Source organism: Psittacula echo (genome assembly GCF_963264785.1).
Source record: "Psittacula echo genome assembly, chromosome: Z".
Classification (NCBI taxonomy): Eukaryota; Metazoa; Chordata; class Aves; order Psittaciformes; family Psittacidae; genus Psittacula; species Psittacula echo.
The window spans coordinates 54,454,310-54,468,397 of record NC_137742.1 but is presented as its reverse complement, the minus strand read 5'-3'; the positions used below and the strand labels follow the sequence as shown (position 1 = coordinate 54,468,397).

The following is a 14,088-nucleotide window of genomic DNA, read 5'->3' as shown; positions in this document are numbered from 1 at the left end:
AGAGAGTGATGAAATATAAATGTTTGTTGTTTATGGTAGCTGAAGAAAACTACAGAAGAATTAAATGAAGCACTAGCAACAAAAGAAGAAATTGCCCAGAGATGTCATGAGTTAGATATGCAGGTAAGTTTGCTATATCGTTGATTTTGAAGTGGGAAAGAGATGTGTTAATTTTGAGGCAGATGAAAGCAGGAAGTGTAATGTGGAAACATTAATTTTTAAAAAGAAATGAAAATGGCACAGTAATTATGTTGCTTTACTTGTGCTGACAGAGAGAATTTCGTTGTTTTGTTACCTTGATGCAATGTTGCAAGTATTAAGGTGATTCATGCTGACAAACCTTTTTTTTATTCAGTTAGAAAGGGGTTGGGTTGTGTGTTTCAGCTCTTGCTTTAGAGAACTAATTGAGGTTATGCTGCTGTAACAGTTACAGCTAAGTGTTAAATCACAATCAGAAGTTATTGTAGTCTATCGCTGTCTATGGATTTAGACTAAGCTTTATGGTAAATCAGGTGTACCTCATGCAGAAGACATGAGGAGTGTAAAGTGGGAGCCCTGAAAGGCTCTGCCATTGTAACCCTGCTTTGGAATATCATTCAGGCTTTTGCCAAGCAGTTCAGTAGCTGTTAGAATTAACAGAGTTGATGTGTTTGTCAGGGTTGATTTTGGTGTATTTGATGATCCAAGCTCTTATTGAAGCTTTTCCTTCTGTCAGGATGTTTTCATTCCCTCTCTTCCCCTCTTCCTCCTGCATGTTAATGCTGTACCATTTAATAACACCCATGTTCAGCTGTTGTTTGAGTTGCAGCACTCTGGGTTCTTTGCAGTACTGCCTGGTTTTGCAATGTTGGTGGAAACACGATTCGTCTTTGGGACTGTGTTCCTTTTTCAGGGCTGCTTGCAAATGGCCACTGTTTTTTTTAAATAAAGTAATTAATTAATCCTGGAAGGGCAAAGCCATACCTTGAGTATGCAGACTTGAATATTCTTTGTGATTAATAGGCATTGTTTCTCTTGGAAATTAGTTTTAAAAGCCTTACTGTGGAGAGCTGGTTTATTTGTTTGTTGGGAAAGAATGCAGACTTTATTATAATGAAGCTCCCTTGTATGCTAACTAAGACTTTTCTTTAGAAGCTTGTGTGAAATACAGTTATGAATAATTACATTTTCTGTGTCACATCACATAGCAGTTGAATACCTATTAATATTACAGTATATTCTCGTGAAGTGTGATTATTGAGGCCCATGATTTTCCATTTATGGGTTGTGTTGATACTTTGTTATGCGCAAACGAAAAAAATTGGTCTCTATAACTGGATAGCTCAGTTATTCCAGTTTATGCTTGTACTACAACAGGTTGCAGCTCTCCAGGAGGAGAAGAGCAGCTTGCTTGCTGAGAACCAAATTTTGATGGAACGTTTAAATCAGTCTGACTCTATTGAAGATCCCAACAGCCCTGCAGGTCGTAGGCATTTGCAGCTGCAGAATCAACTAGAACAACTCCAGGAGGAAACATTCAGGTAGAAAAGCTATGCTTGGTTGGATTGTTTGTTTGTAGCTGGCAGCAGACATGATTTATATACTTCTGTTTCTCCTGGCAATTCTGAATTAATATAATAGGTAGTGTAATCACAGTAGTTAAGTTTTTACAATGATGTACATGTTAAGATTTACCTCTTTACAAGCTCCAGTATAAAAAATATGCATGATTTCTTAATGCCGAAATGCTGTATACATGTCACTCTCTGCTCTTTGAAGTTGTTTTGAATTGTGTGCAATCATTTCACTCATGTTTTTCAGAATCAGTCAGAATGAGAAGTAGTATGCTTTCCTCTATGTAAATTATTCTGATTGTATTTTTAAGGTGTAGGAATTCTTACCTGAAGGTTTCCTTTGGGCAGTACAACAGGTGATATTGTTATACAGTAAAGTGTGTCCTTCTTTGAGTTTGAAAACAAATTGTTTCATATATGAAAGATGGGGATTATCTGCAAGTGAGCTGTGCTCTTCCTTAATACTTGGAAATACAGTTCTTGTTTAAACATCCTTCCTGGTCCTTTTAACTGTTGCTTTCAGGCTGTGTAAACCTATTCTGCTGAGAAAAAGCTGGTCCACGTCATCATCTAATTTTCATTCTTTTTGATGTACTTTCGCTATCCTTTGTGAATGAAACCATATTTGTTTGCACTGCCAGTTTTTCTTCTCTTTGTACTCTTCTGGTTGCCCTTTGCTAATTCTTATGTCTTTTTTTTTTACCTTTTTTCCCTGTTTTACTTTTTTCCACTTTGCCTTGCTGGGCCTCTTTTCCTGGGGGCTCAGGCACACCCTCTTCCTTCAGTTTCTTGAAAAATGCTCAGTGTTCCTCTTTCACAGCAACTAGTACCTGGTTTTCTTCTTTCTATACATCTACCATGTAAAGGAATATGTACTAATGTGTCTCTAGTGTCCCCTTTTATCTCTCCGTATTCATCCCCATGCTCTGGAATGATTTCAACCTGAGTCTGTTACCAGTTGCAGTTTGAACAGGCTTTCTCTCCATATCCAGTATCTGCACTGCCTGCTACTCTAGTTTGAGGTACTGAAGATCTTTCTAAACCCTGTTCACATGTGAGATACCTTTTCCAAACTCCTTTACCTCCTTCACCCGCCTTCCTAGCACGTGGTTTCTAATGGTAGTTTGTATGTATTCCTTCTCCGGCTCTGCCTGATGAAACAGGACATTTGCACAGTGTAACTGATGCCCAATGTGGTATAACAGTTTTTCTCCCAGTCTTGCCTCTTTATGTCCTTTGACAGTTCTGGTCTATCTAATCCAAATCTTTGTTGTGTATGGTTTAGATGACCTATTTCTTTAGATGACCCATGACCTTTAGATGACTCTCTCTTGTCTTCATTCTTGTAGATTCTTTTTGAATCTGCTTGAATTAATGGATAGATTTATTTTTTTTTTTTTCATGCCCATGCCTCCTTTTCTGGATGTGTTTTATCTTCATTTCAGATAAAAATCACAATAAGACTTCATGTTTGAGGTTGAGTCCTCTTAACATTGGTTCAAAATGCCTTGACAAAGTTTTTCTTAGTTACACCCTTTGTTCACTGACATTTAAATGCAGCTTTGTCTGTGTATGCTGTATGTAAGTAGTTCACTCCGAAAACTTTGGTCTGAGTTGTTTACATGCTAACTAGATAACTAAATGTATGACTTGGTTCTTCAGAGGTACTGGGCATGCACATGTGCTTTATAAGTAAGTAAGTGAATAAATAAAACCACCTTGATGAGAGCTCTACAGTATTTAGAACATCTGATAATTGGGTTAATATTGCTGAAGCTGTGTAGGATTTGAAGAGCTAAACAAAATCTTAGGATAAAGATGCCATGTTCAAACTCTCTATGCTTCAAGATAAAAAAGGTGGAAATTTTTGCTTGAGCTCCATTGTGAACAATTACTGTGACAGAAAAAACTCAGGTTTTGTATTTCTGACAGTATACATTGCCTTCTGATCTTCCCCATAGAAATACTGCTATCAACTTCGAAGCATCAGAAAAGTCAGTCTGATTCTATGTTTTTGAATAAGCACATTGGGCTGCTGTTCTCCTTCACTGCACCAGAAGGACGTTTCATGTGTTTTTTGGAGAGGATGATGAGGAATGGTAACTGCCTGAAGCTGAGAAATTTTTTGTTTTGCTTAATTTCTTCAGATTAGAAGCTGCCAAAGATGACTATCGAATACGCTGTGAAGAACTAGAAAAAGAAATTGCTGAATTGAGGCAACAAACAGAAGAGCTTACTACATTGGCAGAGGAGGCTCAGTCTTTGAAGGATGAGATAGATGTACTAAGGTAAGCTCTGTTCCATTAACTTTTTTTTTTTTTAACTAACTTTTAATCCATATTAATCATGTGTACTTAGTCTTCATTAGTTCTTGTTTAAATAATTTTAGTATTAAATATAAACATTTTCTCAATGCCAAAGTTATTTTGGATCCTCTAGTTAATTACATAGACCACCACCAATTCCACTGAAGTAAATTAGCTATTATCTACCTAATCAGTAAACTGTTAATAAATTTAGCAATCCTACATCATGTTATTGTCACAAGAAGTCACCCACTGGTCTTTTGAGGTTCTCTGCTCACCTTCATCATGACTTGGGCACCTGCTCTCACCCGTTCCGTTCCTGGGTTTGCATTATTTGGACGTTGGGTGGCGCTTTTGGTTCATCGTATAGTGCTAGTTCGAGCAATATCTGTTAAAGCTCTCTTTGCCGCTTGAGTTTAGCACCCAAAGTTGTCATGATTTGATGATAATAGGAGTTTACAGGATGCAGTGGGCCTTTAACTGTGGAACTATGGAACATAATTTTTAAGTAGTGGCATCATGCTGCCATGGGTTATTCAGAACAGTTATCCATTACCCACCTGTATCACTCTTTTTCTGGCAAGTCTAGCAAGACATATTTTAATATTGCCTTGCCTAATTCACCAGCAGCTTTCTACCAAAGCTGTATGTGATAGTGTCTAAAAGTATCCCCATCAATAGCTCTTTGAGTTGACAAGTATCTATGGGAGGGGAGTAGGCAATTTGAAAGTGTAAGAATTAGTAACAGAAGGATATGGTTACTTTCTTCTTGCTGTAATGTCTCAGGATGTGTTCTGCATTAAGGCAAAGTATGGGGAAGCTTCAGGACATTTAATTTTGTCAGTTTTCAGAGTACAATTTGATAAAAATCTGTCTCTGCAGGCATTCTTCTGATAAAGTAGCCAAGTTAGAAAGCCAGGTAGAGTCATACAAAAAGAAATTGGAAGACCTGGGTGATCTGCGACGGCAAGTGAAACTCTTAGAAGAGAAGAATACAGTGTACATGCAAAATACTGTGAGCCTGGAAGAAGAACTAAGGAAGGCCAATGCAGCACGTAGTCAGCTGGAAACATACAAAAGACAGGTGAGAACAGACATTGTCAATGCAACAGTTCTCTGTATTGTTCAATACTTTCCCATCATAACATGGCTAATACCTCGAAGTAAGAAAGAAATTATGACCAAACAGCCCTTGTGTTTAGAAGACTTCCATTTTTTGTAGGTATTACGTTTGTACTGCTTTTCTGCAATTACTGTCATTATTTCAGGTTTACATTAGTTTGCCAATAGGCAGTATTTCTTACCTTTAAAAAATCAATGGATGTGTTTTGCTCAAATTAGTCCTAATTCATATTCAGTAGCAAAGCTTGAATTAGAGCCTCCTCTTTCAGAAAAAGTGTCCAATTTTCACTTACAAGCTTCCAGCAGTGAGGAACGCACCACAGATAAGGTAAGTTATTCTTGTGGCTAAGTAATATCTTTTTGAGGTTCTAGTTTGCCTGAGTTTGTCCAGTAAAGAAGAGAGAAGGATGAATACCATCCCTGTTGTTTATATGCACCCATTAGAGTACAACATGTACCACAAGCATGCTCTCTGAATGGCATCTGTTTATTCTTCTGCTTATCAAAGAACCATGTGATCCTGCTTCTGTAAAGGTGAAAGGTGTGCTTAATCTACTCTCTGCTTCTATGCTACATTGACATGGCATCGTTCTGGGATTATTGTTACAGGGCCAGACAGAGCGTGGTGCATGAATGGTCGTGTTACAGGGATCCCTATATATCAGCTTGCAGCAGAATAAGAATACAGGAACAACCACTAATAACAGTGCAAGCCCAGGAGCAATGGCAATATGTGTCTCTAAGACTCAATAGCTTTTTTTTCTTGCATCTGGGCATTTTAATTAAGACAATTAGCTTTGGCACCTGCAGACCAATTGTAACAGTCGAAATTATTCCACCGGAAAAAAAGAACTTGGTCTAGAAAAATGCTGAAATAACAAAAGGGAAAAGTAAATGTAGAAAGCAATTGCCTTTAACATATGATTAGTATCGTGTTTGCTGGCAACAAGTATTTCCCTCCATTGAACAGCTAAGCATGTGAAACAGGGGTGTAACCTTGACATCTGCATCTGGTCATCCATATTTCACTAACAATAAGGATTTTGGAAGGGGAAGTCCCATCGTTTGTGCTGCAAAAATATTCCTCCTTTTCTTGATCATTCTCTGTTTATTAGGTAGGATTTAATGTCTGAGGAGCTGTTGATTTACATAAAACTGTTCTGCTGGCTGAGACTGCAGTAAGCCCTGAGGTATCTTCCGGCAGATGTGAGTTTTCTTTACCTAACCACAGTGCCTCAAAATTAACACAGTGTCTTTGCCTTCAGTGTCTGTAAGGCTGGACGTCTTGTCCTTGAGACCTCCTGTGAATCATAAAGTTAATTTCTGGGAATCTTAAACTGTGCTGTAAGCCAGATGTAAGGATTCTGGTGTTAAGTCAGTGCTGGGCACTAGTGTGCCCTTGTTGTGGAATGTATCTTGTCTGGTGTGTGAAGGATCCAACCCCACTCATGATGATGCCATCAGAGGAGTTATTTCATTGGCTTAAAAGCTTAGTGCTGTGCAAAGGAAAGTGCTTGGTTCAAACTCTTGGAGCAGTCTTCATGGGAATCACATCTTCACCCCACCAGCAGTTTCTGTGAGATGAGGTTGTTGGTGCTTGGAGATGTAGTAGCATTTATTTAATTCGAGAGGTTTTGTTCACTGTTCTAAAAGCAAGTACAAATATTTTCTAAGAAACTTTTTATTTCAGGGTGGAGAATTGAAATATGAAGATTCGAGGATTTTTTTTTTTTTTTTGTAATATTGATTCAGCCCCTTTGTGCATGTGCATTCTGATAAATTTTTAACAGTATGTCCTGCTTTTCTTTGCTGCAGGATTCCTGCTTTATTCATTCCACATGTCAGATAATGCTCAGTAAATGTGATGGCAGTTCATTTTTGTGTTTTGTTTTTAAGTGTTCTGCTTTATCATGTAGCTGTATATCTCTATACGCTCACAAGTCCTGATTCCAGACAATTTATTTCCTGCTCTGTTTTTCATACCATTACCATAGCATGAGTGATTGCAAACACTAATGCATTTGTAGTTATTGATAGCCCCAGTGATGGATGTCACATCTGAGAAACAAAATACTTGCATATCTAATATTTTGATACCTTTTTTTTTTTTTAATCTGATAATCTCAGAAATGGCAGGTCTGTGCTTTTTTTGCAGCCTTTAATTTAAGAAAATAGCAGTCCTTCTCTAAGACTCAAGATCACGCAGATTTTTAGAGTTAGTAGTTATTCTGCAATAGCTATACACATTGAAAATAAAAGGTAATGAGAACCACTAGGCAGTCTTAATGTAGATATAGCTACTGCTTGGCTTCACAATTTAAGATAATTGCTTTTTCTGTAATGTAAAAGCCATGAAAAAGCCTTCTTATGATCTGCTTCAGAAGCAGCTGTACTTCTTTAGCTGAGTCTTCATTCAGGTTTTGTGTTTTCAGGTCAGTCTTTATTCAGCTTACTTGCTTCCGTGCTCTCTGCATTATGAGCTTTACTAATGTGCTAGGAATGAGCCTTTGATAGTAGAAGCTGAGAGTTTCAAGAAGGCTTCACTGACGTGCCTCTTATTCATTGATCGTTTCAGCTCAGTTTTCAGATTTCTGCTCATTTAATTTTAAAAGCTCTTTACTGGTCTGTAGTTAAAAGAATAAACATGATATTGTTAGCAATGTTTCTTTCTGAAGTAAAGAAAACTGTTTATAAGCCTATGGCTGAATCTTCATACTAGTGTATTAAAAATTATTAAACACATCCCAGGTTAAGAAACTATACCTGACTGTGCAAACTGGTGGCTGAATTCTGAGTGAGGCTTGTGAAATATAGTTAAGAAAAGGTGTAGATAATTTGCTTTCTTCAGAATGTTTTTCTTTCTCCTGGGCTTCTCAGAGTGCAGGAGGACTTTTCTCCTTTTCCTAAGCTCTTTGATCCATAGAACTATATAGTTTTTTTCAGTAGAACATGCTTTGACTTACATTCTTGGGTTTAGATGTACTGAAAATAGTTCACAGCTTTTGCTTCTTTTGCTTGTGCTAAGACCTAATATTTGAATGCTGTTGGTTTTGCTGAACACAGAAACACATGATGAAAGGAGTTTTTAGTATGTCCTATAGGTTAACTATTTCAGTTGTTTACAACATGACTTGTGGTGCATGGTAATTGGCTACGTTGTCTTCTGTATTTTGTTCTGATATTAATATTTGCAGACAAATTATTGATTCTTGTTCTCACAGGCAGTTGAACTACAAAACAGGTTATCTGAAGAATCCAAGAAAGCTGATAAATTAGATTATGAATGCAAACGACTGAAAGAAAAAGTAGACAGCCTCCAAAAAGAAAAAGATGTAAGTGCCAAGGTGTTATTTTTTTGGTAGTAGCAATAGCAACTTTGTGTCTTTTATAACACAGATGTGTAATTACAGTTAGCTATTTACAGCTAGCTTTCTAAATTAGGAAGCCTTAAGTTAAAGTTTTCTAATGTTTGTGTACAAGATCCTTTTAAAACCTACGAACTGTACAGCACGGAATAACATGACTGTACAAAACCTGATGCACAGATTTTTAAGAGGCACAGCCTTGATATTTGGGGTCTGGAGTTGTTTCTTGAACATTACCATGAGAAAGTTAATAAACACCGAGGGTAATTGTAATGCATTTTGAAAATCTATTTAAAGTAGGGTTTCTGCAGTATCATGGTAGAACTAAACTCCTGTTGCATATTTCTAAAGCATTCTTTGAGAGGTACCATCAGCATGCTTCTCTTTGTGGAGTCATGATTATTGCAGCAAGAGGCTTAGGAGTCATGTAGAGGGACATGTCATCTGTGACACACTTGCCTTTACGACAGCTTCTTGTTGATCTCTTCTACTGCCAACATGGAACGCACAGGGTGGATACCAGTCTATTGCTTCTCTATCGTTTGCTGCTAGAGATTCTACAGTCGATTTCTGTGTCTTCTCTTGCCGAGACTGATCCTTCTGACTTCTCTTGCATGCTATTGTTTCTCACCAGTTTATTTCAACTTCTTTCTTAAGAATGTATATGGAAGTGCCTCAAACTGCCTCAAACCAAGGCTTGCACTTTGAGTTAGCAGTTGAGTTACCTTGTTTTAAATATAAGTCCATCTGTCCATCAGTCAGAATCTCTGTAGGCTTTTCCCTCAGTGGTCACATTTCCTGTCCAGTTCTTTCAAAAATTTCCAGCCCCTTCACGTGAATAGCAATTGAACTGAAAGTTTTCAGTTATTTTCTGTTCGTAGTTCTTTGATTTCCTTTTTCTTATTAAATTCTCAGGCTGTTGTGGACACCTGTGCTTGGTATCACCTCCATCTGTCCTTCAGTTCAGATTGGAATGCCCATAGTAACTGTATTTTTACTGTGCTTTGGCTTTCTTTCCTGCTCTTTATTTAAATTGTTTTCCCAGTTTTGTTATGTTTGACAATGGTAAGGTTTTTTCTGTGGCTTATCCATTGCTTGGTGGACCATTTCATCTTGCACAAAGGATCTGAATTGCAGGCCACTGTCATATGGTTTTCCATTTTACCCCGATGAATAGCATTTTTAGGGGTGGATGTTGTTTTTTAATACATTCTTTTGAATGGATATGCACCTGTGAGAAGTAGATTATAGCTGAATTCTCTCAACATTTGAATTAGTGATTCAATACCTATGTTCCCTACTCTGTGGTCTCTGTTGTCACATAGGTATCAGTAAGGTTGTCCACTATAGGTCACAAGCTATGTAGTGATATCTTGTCAGTTACATTTTGCCAGCAGTTGCTGAAATTTATTTTTTCCCCTTTATGTTGTGGCAAAGTTCACTATCTTCAGCTATGTGGCTTGGAATTTTATCTCTGTGGTGTGTTGTATGAGAAATACTAAGATAATTTGATGAGTTGACTTTGTTTGCAGTGTACAAAAGAAGCCTAGAGCTTTTTCTATCCATTAAAATATTCTGGCATTTTATCGGTGTTCTCTGATTGACTGTAGCAGACTGTGGAATTCTTGCTATCAGTAGCTGATTTAGAGCACATGTCTGTGTGGCTTTTCTTCTGTAGTATTTATGGAAAGAAATTCACCTGTGGGGTTTGTGAAATGACTCTCAGTGCTAACAGAATGTGCACTTTATTCAGATTGTTCTGACAGTTGCAGCAGAGTTTACCTTGCAGGATTCAGAAATACAGCAGGAGTCCATCTCACACTTCACCAAAATGTCCTTTGACTGTGATTCCAAGTTGTAGATCCATTTGGGCTGAAGTATAAAATACATCCAAATCAAACTGTTAATAGGATGCAATGCAAAAAGCTGTCAGCTGATACAACTCCATATCTACACAGATCTGAGATCTGCCCTGGACCTTTTAGTAGTACTGGACATGCCTGGTTTTGGAGCAGAAATTTTGAGCAAAATTTTTGGAGCAACTTCGATGCCTCCTTAGTTGCCATTTTCTCCTGTAATTTTTGAGTTTTGGCAAAAACTTGGTGCTACCTGTAGATTCTCAACTTTTGTTGCTAAAACTTGTGTCAAATTGATGGAGTATTTACCTGATGCTACTGAAGAGCCCATCTGTCTAGACCCCAAGGTGGTCAAGCTCTGTTCTCCAGTTCTCTTTTGACAGAGCTTTAAGCAACTAATTTTCTTCCGTAGCTAAGATGGCTGGTGAATTGCAAGGCCAGTTGACACACGGGAGGAAAGGGATAGGGAAATGCTGCTTACACTTTTACTGTAGAAAGACAAACAAAATCAAGTTAATGCAGTTTGTTTGTTATGTTGACTGTGTAGTCACCTGCTTTTTATTTCACTCCTGGCTAAACCTTTGTTTCTTGGTCAGGGAAAATCTGATAAAGGGAAAAGGACAATGGCCCCAGTAGATACTATTTACAGCCTGGTACCAGAACTTTGTGTCACTCGTCTCTTGATTTTCTAAGCTTATACCCTGATATTCTTACCTCCACAAGCTTAATACAGAGCAGCAACCTTTCTCAAAAAAAAAAAAAAAAAACCAAACCCAACCAAGCAGTATTCTTGTGGAACATACAATTTTTATGTTTTTTTCTGTTACAAAATACGAAGATGCCTTCATTTGAAAATTGTCTCTACAGTTGCAATGGATTTGTTTTAAAATGTTAAAGGCTATGCCTTTTGGTAACTTGTGTACTGTTAAAGATGGATTTGTAGTGCCAAGATTGATATTCATTCTCTTTCCAATTATTCAGAGATTAAGAACAGAAAGGGATTCTTTGAAAGAAACTATTGAAGAGCTTAGATGTGTCCAAGCTCAGGAAGGTCAACTCACCACTACAGGTAAAGGACAAATAAGGATATTAAGTGCATCTTTTCTAAAGTACCACAGAGAGTACTGAATGTACTTTTGTTGAGCAGTGAAAAAGCTTGAGTTGTGAATAACTTTGTAAGCATTTGAAAACTTTAAATGTTATTTCAGTCAGTGAAAAATTTTGATCTCCTCCCCAGTGGAGAAATACATTTTGAAATGTATTTCTGATTTCCGTGCAGTTACATAATTTTCTTTAAACTCATAGTAAATTCTGTCTCATGTGTATGAAGTTTCATGTGTTGCAGTTTATTGCTATGTGTAATGTTGCACGGCTTTGTAGTTCTTAGATAAGCTAATGGGCAGAAAATCCACAAAATTATTTTATCAGGATGAAAGAAGACAGCAATGATTATTCTTCTAATGAAATAGTGGTTGTCTGTCTGTCTTGCTGTAGCCTGACTTTGTGTAATTTTCCACTGTCTAGCATTGCTGTAAAACTGTAACTTGTAGAACAATGTCTACTTCTGGTCTGTTAAAAGAAGTTACTGGTCTGCTTGCTAAATTTTTTACTTTCCTAACCAGGACTGATGCCTCTGGAAAGACAAGAGCCTTCAGACAGTTTAGCAGCAGAAATCATTACTCCCGAGATAAAGTAAGCTAATGTGTGCTTCGTTTTACGAACCTCTACAATGTACATCCATAGATGATTGGTTTTAGTTTTCAGTGCTAGACAGTTTCTATGATTAATGTTTGGGGGTTTTCTCTTCTTTTTGATTCTGCACAACAGGAGCTGCTATGCTTAAGACAAAATTCCATTGACCTCTCTTTGGGTTTGTACTGTCCTCAAAAAAAAAAAGAGGAGGGGAAACCAAAAAAACCCCTTTGTTCTCAAATTGTCTCTTCTTATTCTACAGAGAGTTCGTATAATGGCAGCTTATATGTGCATTAACAGGCAGAAATGTTTGTAACAAGAACGTGGTGTTGTATAAGGAAAAAATTACTAAAATTGTGGAAGGAAGAGTAGATTATAAATCCCATTTTGTATCATGGCAAATGTTTACAATCTATTAAAAGGAAAAATAGCAGTGGCAGAGCTGAAAATCACTGTTTCTTAAGGTGTTGCATACTATGTTTAGCCTTGCCAGTATGCTAAAAGATTTTAAGACAGCCACATCTCAGAAATCTGTTAGCTCTTCAGGAAGTCTTTTCTTTTACCTCTAGCAATACTGATTTTAACACTTGGAGAGCTCAATATGGGTCAAAACTTATATTCAGTAATAAAATAATATCTTTCTAGAAAGGTGTTGATAGAGAAGATTTCCTTTTCTTTTGGGCACTCAGCCCCAGTGAGCTGAAAGTCAGCACGGGGGAGCAGAATGAGGCCCCATAATCCAAGGGGAAATGATGAGCAACCTGCTTACCATTTAAACACACACGTTTCTATGGAACTGGATGGGATCCAGGCAGGGGACTGAAGGAGCTGGTGGAAATGCTCACTCAGCCACTTTCCGTCATTTACCAGCAGTCCTGGCTAACCAGGAAGGTCCCAGTGACTGGAGGTTAGCAAATAGGGTGCCCATCTACAAGAAGGGCCGGAAAGAGGATCCAGGGAACTGCAGGCCTGTCAGTCTGACCTCAGTGCTGGAGAATATCATAGAGCAGATCACCCTGAGTGCCATCACGTGGCGCATTCAGGACAGCCAGGTGATCAGGCCCAGTCAGCATGGGTTTATGAAAGGCAGGTCCTGATTGGCTAACTTTCTCCTTCTATGATAGGGTGACTTGTTTAGTGGATGAGGGAAAGGCTGTGGGTGTTTTTCACCTGGACTTTAGTAAAGCCTTTGATGCCATTTCCCACAGCGTCTCCTGGGGAAACTGATTTCTCACAGCTTGGATGGGTGTACTCTTCACTGCATAAAAATCTGTATGGCAAGCCCAAAAAGTGGTGGTGAATGGAGTTAAATACAGGTGGTGGCAGATCACAAGTTGTGTTCCCCAGGGCTCAGTAGTGGGGCCAGTTCTGTTTGGTATCTTTATCAATTAGAGTTGATCTGCTAGAGGATAGGAAGGTTCTGCAGAGGGATCTGGACAGGCTGGACCGATGGGCCGAGGCCAGTTGCATGAGGTTCAACAAGGCAAAGTGCTGGGTCCTGCACTTGGGCCACAACAACCCCATGTAATGCTCCAGGCTTTGGGAAGAGTGGCTGGAAAGCTGCTTGGCAGAAAAGAACCTGGGGGTGCTGATTGACAGAGCTGAAAATGAGCAGCTTGTGCCCAGGCAGCCAAGAAGGCCAATGGCATCTTGTCCTGTATCAGCAATAGTGTGGCCAGCAGGGCCAGGGCAGTGATCATCCCCCTGTACACGGCACTGGTGAGACTGCACCTTGAATCCTGTGTTCCGTTCTGGGCCCCTCACTACAAGAGAGACATTGAGGTGCTGGAGCAGGTCCAGAGAAGGGCGCCAAAGCTGATGAAGGGCCTGGAGAACAAGTGTGATGGGGAACGGCTGAGGGAACTGGGGGTGTTGAGTCTGGAGAAATGGAGGCTGAAGGGGAGCCCTTTCCACTCTCTGCAATGATGTGAAAAGAGGTTGTAGTGAGGTGGGGGTCGGTCTCTTATCCCAAGTAACATGTGATAGGACAAGAAGAAACAGCCTCAGGTTGCACCAGGGGAGCTTTCGGTTGTGTGTTGCAAACATTTCTTGCCCAAAACAGTTGTCAGGCATTGGAACAGGCTGCCCAGGGAAGTGATCAAGTCACCATCCCTGGAGGTGTTCAAAAGACATATAGACATGGCACTTAGGGACATGGTTTAGTGGTGAACTTGATATTGTTAGGTTAATGTTT

General features: G+C 38.8%; 1 protein-coding gene across 4 annotated transcripts in view; it reads left to right on the top strand.

Moving 5' to 3' along the window:
• HOOK3 (hook microtubule tethering protein 3) overlaps nucleotides 1-14,088 on the top strand; it is a 93,137-nt gene that overhangs the window by 51,442 nt on the left and 27,607 nt on the right. For all 4 annotated transcript variants that reach the window (XM_080636850.1, XM_080636851.1, XM_080636852.1 and 1 more), the window contains 7 exons: nucleotides 40-123; nucleotides 1,357-1,520; nucleotides 3,701-3,841; nucleotides 4,742-4,943; nucleotides 8,203-8,313; nucleotides 11,184-11,271; nucleotides 11,825-11,894. In XM_080636850.1, coding sequence (XP_080492976.1) covers nucleotides 40-123; nucleotides 1,357-1,520; nucleotides 3,701-3,841; nucleotides 4,742-4,943; nucleotides 8,203-8,313; nucleotides 11,184-11,271; nucleotides 11,825-11,894 — 860 coding nt within the window. The remainder of the gene's footprint in view (nucleotides 1-39; nucleotides 124-1,356; nucleotides 1,521-3,700; nucleotides 3,842-4,741; nucleotides 4,944-8,202; nucleotides 8,314-11,183; nucleotides 11,272-11,824; nucleotides 11,895-14,088) is intronic.